The sequence below is a fragment of the Galeopterus variegatus genome, unplaced genomic scaffold, assembly GCF_000696425.1.
Source record: "Galeopterus variegatus unplaced genomic scaffold, G_variegatus-3.0.2 Scaffold5836, whole genome shotgun sequence".
Classification (NCBI taxonomy): domain Eukaryota; kingdom Metazoa; phylum Chordata; class Mammalia; order Dermoptera; family Cynocephalidae; genus Galeopterus; species Galeopterus variegatus.
The window spans coordinates 41157-52288 of NW_007731947.1; the positions used below are offsets into that span (position 1 = coordinate 41157).

The following is an 11132-nucleotide window of genomic DNA, read 5'->3' on the forward strand; positions in this document are numbered from 1 at the left end:
CTGCATTTGATATAACAGCATCTCTTTTGATTCCTTAGCACGTTAGTATTTAATGTCATTAGTCTATACTCACTTTTGCAGCAATCTTGGTCTGTTTTCTTGGAATGCTACGTTTCCTTTGCTTAAAAACATATTTGAAATTAATCATTATTATTTTGGTGAGGTTATTCTAATGTGTTCATTATTCCTCAGGCCCTTTTATGGCTGCCATCGGCCTTTGGGGATGTCATTCAATTAGTTAAATCAGTTACTTCTAGTTCTTCTAAAGATCTTTTATATATTTTCTTGAAGGCAAGAAACATATTTTATTAGGCCTTTGTGCCCACACAATTCCTTGTATGTAAATGCTCGATACGTCGAAAGCTGAATGAATTAATAAATGATTGATTCAATGAATGAATAAATACATGGAAGAGAAGGAATCTAGATGGTAAATTCTTTGGAGACTGGAACAATGTTTTATTCATCCTCTAATTGCCAATGCTTAGTGAAAAACCTAACGATAATACTTCTTGGTTAATTTATAGCTGTTAGATGAGAAGAAATTGTCTATTTATTCCCGGCATATGATTCCAGAGAATGGAAACGGAAGAAGATGAAACCAAACGGAGTTCTATGTGCAGTGCTCTCTGCACCTTCACGATTTTAACCCCGGCTAATCATCCCAACATCCTGTAAACTGGATATTATTTTACGGTGGCGGAAACTTGAGTTCTGAAATTTAAGCACCTCGCCCAAGTTCACACAGCTGGTGTCACGGCCTGACAATTCTTGAGTGTAATTTGCTGTGTCATTGCACCCTATTTCTGCACAGATTGAAAGGTGAAAGAGGAATGACCCTTTGTATGCTAAAATACAAAAATACACAACCCTCTGGGTTTCCCTTGTGCATCAGAGGAGCTGTGGCTCTGGAGGAAAGAGCTTCTGTCCTCGCCTTTCAACGACAGACAAGGCAGAAACAATGGAACGAAAAGCTACGTCCCCGCCCGGGTCTTTTTCTGCGGGCGGAACGCAGGTGCTGGGGCCTTCAGGCGCGGAGGGGACCGGAGAGGGAGGGACACACGGCCCGGCAGTTGCCTGGTAACGCCCGCTGGAGGAGTCCCAGCGTAATAAGGTCCCAGAGAAGTGTCACTGGCCCTGAGTGGGACCCGGTAGCCTGTTCTCCCCGAGTCGGCGGCCTGTCCCCGCGGCTTGGCGGGCTAGGGCAGGGGAAATGTTGCAGGAGGAGTCGGATCTGTCTCTCATTATTGCCCAGATAGTCCAGAAGCTCAAGGGCTCCAATTTGTACGCTCAGCTGGAACGGCAGGCCTGGGTAAGCGAGGCCGGCTGGGAAGGGATGGAGACGGGGGGCCGTGCTGAGGTCGTGTCTCCTTCTCCAGCGCCCGAGCCCAAGCCACAGTTCTCCTCTGGTCTCTCCAGCCCCGCTCTGGTGCAGGCTCCGCTTGCTCAGCCCCAGGCGGGGGTAATAGATTCTTAAAGAAGGGTGGGGCGTGATGACGCCTTTCTTCCCGCCAGAGAAACGCCGAGGCCACTCACCTATTCCTGTAGTCATTTACAGGCTGTAATTTTTCAAGCTGCTGGGACTCTGATGGTAGCTTGGACCACGCTTCCCCTCACTTTTACCTCTTGTGGGTGGATTTGGGCCCCCAGGTGCTTATTTGCTTTCGTGTCAATGTATTGCTTTGTTGCACTTTACCCTCCCTGCAATCATTCCTGTTCTGTCCGTCTGCCCAGCATTTATTGAGTACTCTCTAACGTGCTAGGCACAGTGGATGCACAGATTGATCAGGAGATCTTCGACTTTTTTGTGAATGTCATATAAATGGAACCATATAGCATGTAAACTTTTGTGCCTGCTTTCTGTCATTTAGCGTAATTGCTTTTGAGATTCATCCGTGTTGGTATTTTAGTAGTTTCTTTTCCTTTTTATTGCTGAATAATACTTCATTGTTTGGATGTACCACGGTTTGTTTATCCATTCATTGGTTGATGGGCATGTGGATTGTTTTCCAGTTTTGGAGATTGCGAATAAAGCCGATATATACGTTCTGATATAGGTCTTTGCTTGGATATTTGTTTTATTGTTTATTTTTTGGATACATACCTAGGAGTGGAATTTCTGAGTTGTATGGTAGGTGTTTAATTCTATAAGAAACTGCCGAACTTTCTCAAGTGGCTGGACCATTTTGCATTCTCACCACAATTGGTGAGAGTTCAGGTTGTACTGCATCCTAGATGGTGCTTGATGTATGTCGTCAGTTTTCTATTTATTAGTTTTTATTAATTAATTACACTCCTCTAGAAGAAGCATAGTAGTATCTCATTGTAGCTTTAATTGCATTTCCTGAATGACTAATGATATTAAGCATTTGCTTATGTGCATATATCTTCTTTGGGTAAGAAGTCTGTTCAATTCCTTTGCCCATTGAGAAGACTTGTGTTATCTTTGTATTGTTGAGTAGAAAGGATTTTTACCATATGATATGAGTCCTTTATCAATATGCGTCTTGCACATATTTTCTCCCAGTCTGTGGCTTATTTATAATTTTGTTTTCTTAACTGGGACTTTCAAAGAACAAAAAATTTTAATTTTGATGATGTAAATTTTGATTAATTTAAAAAATAATTTGTGCTTTTTTGCCCTGCTTATAAATCTTTGCCCTAACCCAAGGTCTCAAAAAAGTTTCTTCGATGTTTGTTTGTTCTAGAAGTTTTATAGTTTTAGCTTTAACATTTAGATCTGTGATCTATTTTGAGTTAATTTTTGTATTTGCTGCAAGGAGGGGCTTTTGGGTTTTTTCTTGCATATGGATATCCAGTATTTCCAGTACCTATTTGTCGAAAAAATCTATTTCTTCTCCACTAATTTCCTTGGCACCTTTGTTGCAAATCAGTAACACACACACACTCCTAGAAGTATGTGTGTGTGTGTAGGTAAATTTGTAGTAAGCCTTGAATAATCCTCTTTGTTTCTCTTTTTCAAAATTGTTTTGTCTATTCTAGGTCCTTTGCTTTGCCATTTAAATTTTAGAATCAACTTGTAAATTACTACACAACTTGCTGGGACTTGGATTTGGATTATGTTGAATCTATAGATCAATTTGGGAAGAACTAACAATATTTAGTTTTCTGGCCTGTGCTTCTGGCCTGTTACATAGTTTATCTCTTCATTTATTTTTATCATCTTTATTTTCTCTTGTCAGTGTTTTGTAGTTTCAGTATATAAGTTTTGCACACTTTTTGTTAGTATTTTTCTCTAAGAATTTCATGTTCTTTGATGTTATTATAAGTGGTATTTTTTTTCTCATTTAAATTTCCAATTCTTTATAAAAAAGTATACAAAAACACAATTGATACTGGTATATTCAGCATGTATCCTGACAGCTTGCTAAATGTATTTATTAGTGATAGTACCTTTTTTATAGATTACTTAGGATTTTCCAGGTATATATATGTACCAAAGTATACAAAAACACAATTGATACTGGTATATTCAGCATGTATCCTGACAGCTTGCTAAATGTACTTATTAGTGATAGTACCTTTTTTATAGATTACTTAGGATTTTCCAGGTATATATATGTACCATTCGTGAATAAAGACAGTGTTCAATTTTTCCTTTCCAATCTGTATGCCTTTTACTTCTTTATCTTGCCTTATTGTACTGGATGAGGCCTCCAGTATAGTGTTGTATAGATGCTTTTTTAAAGTCAGGTTAAAGAGAAGAAATTCTCTTCCTGGTTTTCTTAGAGTTTTACCATGAATGGATGTACAATTTTGTTAAATACTTCCATTTGTGATTTTTTTCCTTTTAGTATGTTGATATAGCGAATAACTGATTGGCCTTGAATGTTGCATGTTTTAGTCTGTTTGTGTTGCTTATAACTGAATACACAGAACTGGGTGATTTATGAAGAAAGTGAAATTTGTTGCTTACAGTTTCTGAGGCTGAGAAATCTAAAGTCCATCTGGTAGTCGTGACAGTGACCCAGGGTTCTCACATAGCAAGATGGCGGAAGCAGAGAGAGCAGAAAGAACAGAAAGACAGACTCTCCTCTTCTTTTAAAGCCCTTGGAACCACAGTCCTGACCATCATTTTTAATCCATTCACTACTGCATGGTCCTACAGTCCAATCAGCTCTTTAAGGCTCCACCTTTCAATTACCACAATAGGATTTCCCACTCTCTTAACAGTCACAGTGGGGGCTAAGTTTCTAGTACATAAAACTTGGGAGACAATTCAAGCTTCAGTCGTTTTGGGTGGACATAATTCAATCCACTACAGTTGTACCAGTTTGCATTTCACTCGGTTATGAGCCATTATCCTTTTTATGTATTTCTTGATTTAATTCACTAGTATTTTGCTGAAGATTTTGTGATTATATTTATGAAAGATATCAGTTTGTAGTTTTCTTGTAACATTTTTGTCTGGTTTTGATATCAAGTTAATGCCAATCTCATTAAAAATGAGCTGGGAAGCATTTCCTCCTCTCCTATTTTCTGGAGGAATTTGTGTAGAATTAATATTATTTCCTCCTGAAATGTAGAGTAGAATTCCCACTAAAGTCATTGGTACCTAGAGTTTTCTTTGTGGAAATATTTTTAATAAAAAATTTGATTAAAAAATATATGCAGGGCTATTCAGGTTATCTTTTTTTCTAACGTAAGCATTGATAGCTTTTATGTTTCAAGATATTGTTTCACCTAATCTACATTATCAAATTTATTGGCTTAAAGTTATTTATATTATTCCCTTATTTTTCTTTCAGTGTCTGTAGGATTTGTAGTGATAGTCCCTTTTTTATTCCTAATACTGTAATTTGTGTTTTATCTTTTTTTCTTTCTTAGTCTGGCCAGAGTTATCCATTTTACTGATCTTTTCAAAGAACTAACTCTTAGTTTTGTTTTTCTGTTTTCACTCTCTCTGATTTTTTCTCTTTATTATTTTTTCTGCTTTCTTTGCATTTAATTTGCATATTTCTAGTTATTTAAGTGGAAATGTAGATGATGGATTTGAGACCTTTATTCTATTCTAATATAATGCTATAAATTCCCTCTGTATACTACTTTAGCTGGGTCCCATGAATTATGATGTAGTCTATTGTCATTTTCACTCAATACAGAATTTTTACAAAATTTTTCTGTGACTATATCTTTGACCCATGGATGATTTAGAAATGAATTGTTTAGTTTCCAAATTTTGGAGAATTTTACTAATATCTTTCTCTGAGTGATTTCTAGTTTAGTTCCATTATGGTCAAGAACATAATGTATATGATTTTAGTTCTCTTAAATGTGCTGCAGTTTCTCTTATGACCCAGAATAAGTTCTCTCTTGTTGAATGTTTCATGTGTGCTTGAAAAGAATGTTCATTCTGCTGTTGCTGTTCTAAAAATGTCAATTAGGTCAAGTAGATTGATAATTTTGTTCAAGTATTCTATATCCTTACTAAGTGGGGAGGCTTCAGTCAATATAGTCATGGGTGGCCATGACTTATTTTATTATTACATTACTTTCAGTGTGCCACAGGTTTCAAATACCTCTAGTGAGTGGTGGCCTGCTGTAACTTTGTGCTTAGAATAGGTCTTGGGGGCTTCGGGTCAAGATGGAGGAATAGATGGTCCCCAATGTCACTCTCTCCCACAAATCAACCAATTTACAACTATTAAAAAGCAAGGATAGTCAAGCTAGGGTTGCTAGAGCTCAGGGGGAGAGGAGGAGAGACCTATGGAGTGCATGAAGATGGGAGAAGCCACAATGAGAGAAAGAAAGGACTGCTCCCACCATTTCAAATCCTAGCTGCTTCAGGGCTGGAGCTGGTGAGCCCGTGGAGCAAGAGCTGGCAAAAGCTGCAGCTGTGCCTTTGCATGAAGTTGCTTAGAGGTGGCAGGAGAGAAGAGGGCCTTGGTGGCCCGCAGGCCAGCAAGACCACTGACAGGGCTCCCGTGGACCCACACAGGAGTAAGGAGCCACAACAATTGAAAAAAGGAGCCACTTAGAGGCCAGTGAGTCATCACAAAGGACTGGCGCAGGGCCCATCTCATGACAGGTGTTTGGAGTGCGGGTGATGGGGGAGGCGGGCCATGGGGGGAACATTGGGCATAGCAAGGACAACTGATCTGCCTTCCAATCAGCACAGGCCCACTCTGTGTAGACTGGTCAGGAATATAGAACTCCAGGGGGAGCAGTTTGCTGAAAAGACTCAGGTCCAGACCAGAGTTTCTACACAACCCAGGTGCACTGGATCTCACGAGACCAGGAAGTACCTACAAAGTCAACCATTAAAACTTGAGCTGCACAAAAAGTCTTCCCCAGGGAATCATCAGCAAAGCAGCAATTTAGCGTAGTTCAACCACTGGCTCAAGTGCTGGTCCCAACAAGAAGTTCCCCCATTTTAGAAGTAAAGCAAAGGACAACAAACTAGTTCCAAGGCAGAGTTTAAGTAGTGGGAACAGTGAATAATCCAACACAGAACTGAAAGGAAAAACAAAATACCCACAGACCAGAGACAAAGTTTGATATTAACTAGCAAAGGTGTCACTTCAGCAAAGAACACCTATAACACCTAGAAGGACCAGAAGCCCCCTGGTCCCCCAAGCCAGGGAGTGGGGAGGGCTGGGGGCCTTAGCCATGCCCCCCAACATCCACAACCAGTCCAGCAATGACCACCGAGCTGCCATAGGAAACACCCCAGGCTCCAGAGCTGGGGCAGTGGGGGACTGAGGGCTTCAGCCACACCCCCTGACATCTGCATTCAGCCCAGCAATGACCAAGCCACCACTGGAAGCCCCCTGGTCTCCCCTGCAGGAATGAGGGGGGTGCCACGGGCCTCAATCACACCCCTCCTCCTTCTCCCACCCTATTTCCTTCTCCCTTCTCCTCTCCCCCTCTCCCCAACTGCTCTGCAGCAACATATTAGAATGTAAAAACAGATGGAGCCAGAGACTGACCCCTTGTCCCACAACCAGGCAAGGAACATGCCAAAAACACCACTTCCAAGTGGGTGGCCCACCACAGCCACGACAATAGCTATGGCTTCCACAAAAGTGGCTAGATGCCACAACCACCAGGGCAGATGACCCACTAGCCACTTAAGTGCATTGATACAGGGAGAGTCACCAGCGGAGGCCAAGGAAGAGAAGAGGATGTGTCATTCCACAAAGCCCATTCCAGAGTGACAGAAGAAGCATCTGCTCTATGATAATGGTGGGGGACCTGATCACACCTCTTTCAGCACCGGACAGGTCATCCAGGCAACAGATCACCAGAGTAACCATTACTTTTTCAGAAGGAGAGAAGAAATCTAGGGTTATCAGAGTTGGGAGAGGTGAGGGAGAGGGGGATCAAGAGAGATTGGACAAGGGGCATAAAGAATTAGTATGATTTGTAATGATATATATGCTAATAATATTGATTTGATCAACATATGTCAATGTTGAACCTCCAAAATATGTACAGTCAATTATGATTCAATTAAAAACAAACAAACAAAAAAACCCTGACACTGGAATGAAAAAAAAATAAATTAAATAATAAGTCAAAATAAAAGAATAGGTCTTGGGGTACTGGAGAATCAGTGTTTCTACTACATTCTCGTTTTCATTAGTCTCTGTTTGTGCATCAGAGGGAGATCTCTCTCCATGCTCTTCTCCTCCCTCAATAGTAGTCTGCTGCTTGTCAGTCAGTCCTAGGCTCCTGGTAGGTACAGGGGTTCTCTATTTTCCTGTCTCAGTCCATGTGCCTTGGGGATGGGTCTTTCTCATTTTGGCATGTTTTTTCCCCTTCTCCCTTTGGCAGCCAAACTCTGCCTTGCATCTGTGACGGGCAGATGAGACATATTGGGCAAAAGAGACATACATACCTGCTTTTCTTCTAGTGCTAGTTTACCTCTTCTTTGTATTGGTGTGGGATCCTAGGCTCAGCAGAGTTTTCTTTCTTTCCTGTAAGGCAGAGGGATTTTGCGTCTATCCTGCCCCCCGGAAGCAATGAATTACTGTTTTGTCTAAAATAGGGAGGGTTTCTGAGCCCTCTTCCAGTGGTTTAATGTCTTTGCCTCATGTGAGAGGAGAGTTTGGCCAAGGTAGCATGGTTTTATGCTTGTCCTGCACTGGCAGCCTATCCTTACACACCTGTGCCACAAAAGGGTGCTTTCTGCAATTTCCTGCTCTGTCCTCAATATTTTGTGTGGGCACCTGGAGGAGACCCATGGAAAGAGCATTCAAGTGAGTATAGATTCCCCTTGTGTTTTGGGCTTCGAGCTATTCCAAACTGATATGCTAGCCCACAGCTAGTCTATAATAGTTAACATTTTAGTTGATTTCTTCTTACTCCCTTGTATGGTAGCCTCCTTTTCCTCTTGTGCTCTGCCAAAGATAAAATAGTTTGGAGTCCCATCTGTCCTTTCAGGAGCTTGTTACTCTTTGGAATTTAGTTCACTCAGTTGTCTTACAGCTTCAGTTATCTGATGGGTTCAAAAGTTATGATTTTGTAGATTATACTGTTCTTTTTTTTCCCCCCTCATTGTTGGGCTGGGAGTGACATTATCTTGTAGTGACTTTCTACAGTGGAGTTAGCAGAACTCCCATAATATGTGTTTAGAGGTTGCAGCTATGTCATGAGTAAGATGGTACGTAATTTTATTTTCTTGGTAATGTCTGTCAAGTTTTATATCAAGGCTTTGCTGGCCTCATAAAATGAATAGGGAAGAATAGCCTCCTTTATGTTCTATTTGCTGCAAGAGTGTTATGAGATTTGTTATATTTTAAAGTTTGAAAGACTTCTCCAGTGAAGCCTATGTTGGGGATTTTCTGTTTGGGAACATTTAAAAAAAATAGATTTTATTTTTTAGAAAAGTCTTGGGTTTACTGAAAAATTGAGCAGAAATTACAGAGTTCCCATATATCCCTTTCCCCTTGCACATAGTTTTCTTCTATTATTCATATCTTGCATTAGTGTGGAACATTCGTTACAGTTGAACTAATATTAGTTGAGCCAATATTGGCACTTTATTATAAACTAAAGTTCATAGTTTATATGAGGGTTCATTCATTCTTTGTTTATACAGTTTTATGGATTTTGACAAATATGTGTCATGATTCACTATTCCAGTATCATGCATAATAGTTTCACTGCCCTAAAAGTCCCCTGTTCCCAACCTGTTCATCTCTCCGTTCCTCTGAGACCCTGGCAACCACTGATCTTTTTACTGTCTCTATAGTTTTGCTTTTAAGAATGTCATTTAGTTGAAATTATACAGTATGTAGTAATTTCACTGGCTTCTTTCACTTAGCAATATGTATTTAATGTTCCTCTCTGTCTTTTCATGGCTTGATAATTTTTTTTCACAGAATAATATTTAATTGTATGGATGGTCCATAGTTTGTTTATACGTTCACCTATTGAAAGATATCTTGGTTCCTTCCAACTTTTGGCAGTTGTGAATAAAGCTGCTGTCATGTTCACGTGTAGGTTTTTGTGTGGACACAAGTATTCAACTCCTTTGGGTAAATACCAAGGAGCACGATGGCTGAATTATATGGTGAGACTATGGTTAACTTTGTAAGGAACTGACAGCCTGTTTTCCAGTGTGGCTTTACCATTTTGCATTCCCACCAGCAGAGAATGAGAGTTCCTGTTAGCGTTTGGTGCTAACATCCTTGTCAGCATTTGGTGTTATCAGTGTTTTGGATTTTAGCCATTCTAATGTGTGTCATGATATCTCATTGTTTTAATTTGTGATTCCCTAATGACATATGATATTGAGTATCTTTTCATGTTTATTTGCCATCAGTATGTCTTCTTTGGTGAGATGTCTGTTCAGATCTTTTGCCCATTTTTTAATTAGGTTGTTTTTTTCTTATCCTTGAATTTTAAAAATTAGTTGTATGTTTGGGGTACAAGTCCTTTATCAGATATGTGTTTTGTAAATATTTTCTCCTACTGCGTGGCTAGTCTTTTCATTCTCTTCAGTATCTTTCTCAGAGCAGAAGTTTTAAATTTTAATGGTGTCCATCTTACCAATTTTTTATTTATGGATTGTGCATTTAGTGTTGTGTCTAAAAAGTAATCACCAAACCCAAGCTGACCTAGATTTTCTCCTGTTATCTTCTGTATTGTTTTATGACCCAGTATGTAGTCAATTTTGCTAAATATTTTGTGTGACTTTATAAAGAATGTGTATACTGTCACTGTTGGGTCAGATTATCTTTATATGTCTCTGAGGTCAAGTTAGCAATTATGCTTTTCAGCTCTTCCGTAATCTTATTGAATTTTTTTTTTTCTGTTTGTTTCATCGGCTATTGAAAGAAATATGTTAAAATCTCTCATTATGATCTGAGGTCAAGTTAGCAATTATGCTTTTCAGTTCTTCCGTAATCTTATTGAATTTTTTTTTTCTGTTTGTTTCATCGGCTATTGAAAGAAATATGTTAAAATCTCTCATTATGATTTTATACTGGTCTATTTTTCCTTTTAATTCTTTCAGATTTTTGCTTATATATTTTAAGGGTATTTTTATTGGTTGCATACAGATTTATACTGTGATGTCTTCCTGTTGGATTAACAACCCTTTATTATTATGAAATATCCCTCTATCTGTAGTAAGGATTTTTTCCTAAAAGTCTGTTTTGTGTGGTGTTAGTATAGCTACACCAGCTTTCTTTTGGTTAGTAGTTGCATAGTATGGGTTTTTCCATTCTTTTATATTCACCCTCTCTGTGACCATATTTGAGGTATGTCTCTTGAAAGCGCCATATAGTTGTGTTTTTAAATCCAGATTGACAATTATAGTCTTTTAATTGTATTATTTAGTTTATATTTACACTTAATGAATTCACTGATATATTTGGTTTCATATCTCTCATCTTAACATTTTTAAAAAAAATTGATCCCTCTTCATATTCTGTTTTCTCTATTTCTTGCATTCTTTTGGATTATTCAAATATTTTAAAATTGTATTTTCCTTTCTGTTAACTTGTTTTATTATTTTTAGGTAGCTGTTCCAGAGGTTACAGCATTTATTCTTGATTAATTATAGTCTTTCATAAATTATTACTTTCACTGTTTCCCTGTAATGTAATGCTAAAAATTAAAATAAGTTACTCATTTACCTCTTTTTTTTTTTTTTTTTTTTT

At 38.7% G+C, this 11132-nt stretch overlaps 1 protein-coding gene across 1 annotated transcript in view; it reads left to right on the forward strand.

The window, feature by feature from the left end:
• Positions 1–945: 945 nt before the first annotated feature.
• The window catches only part of TBC1D19 (TBC1 domain family, member 19), a gene marked incomplete at its 3' end in the record, with an annotated part of 95808 nt that continues 85621 nt past the window's right edge, over positions 946–11132 (forward strand). The window contains exon 1 of the mRNA XM_008590073.1: positions 946–1312. Within this exon, the coding sequence (XP_008588295.1) occupies positions 1214–1312 (99 nt within the window). The remainder of the gene's footprint in view (positions 1313–11132) is intronic.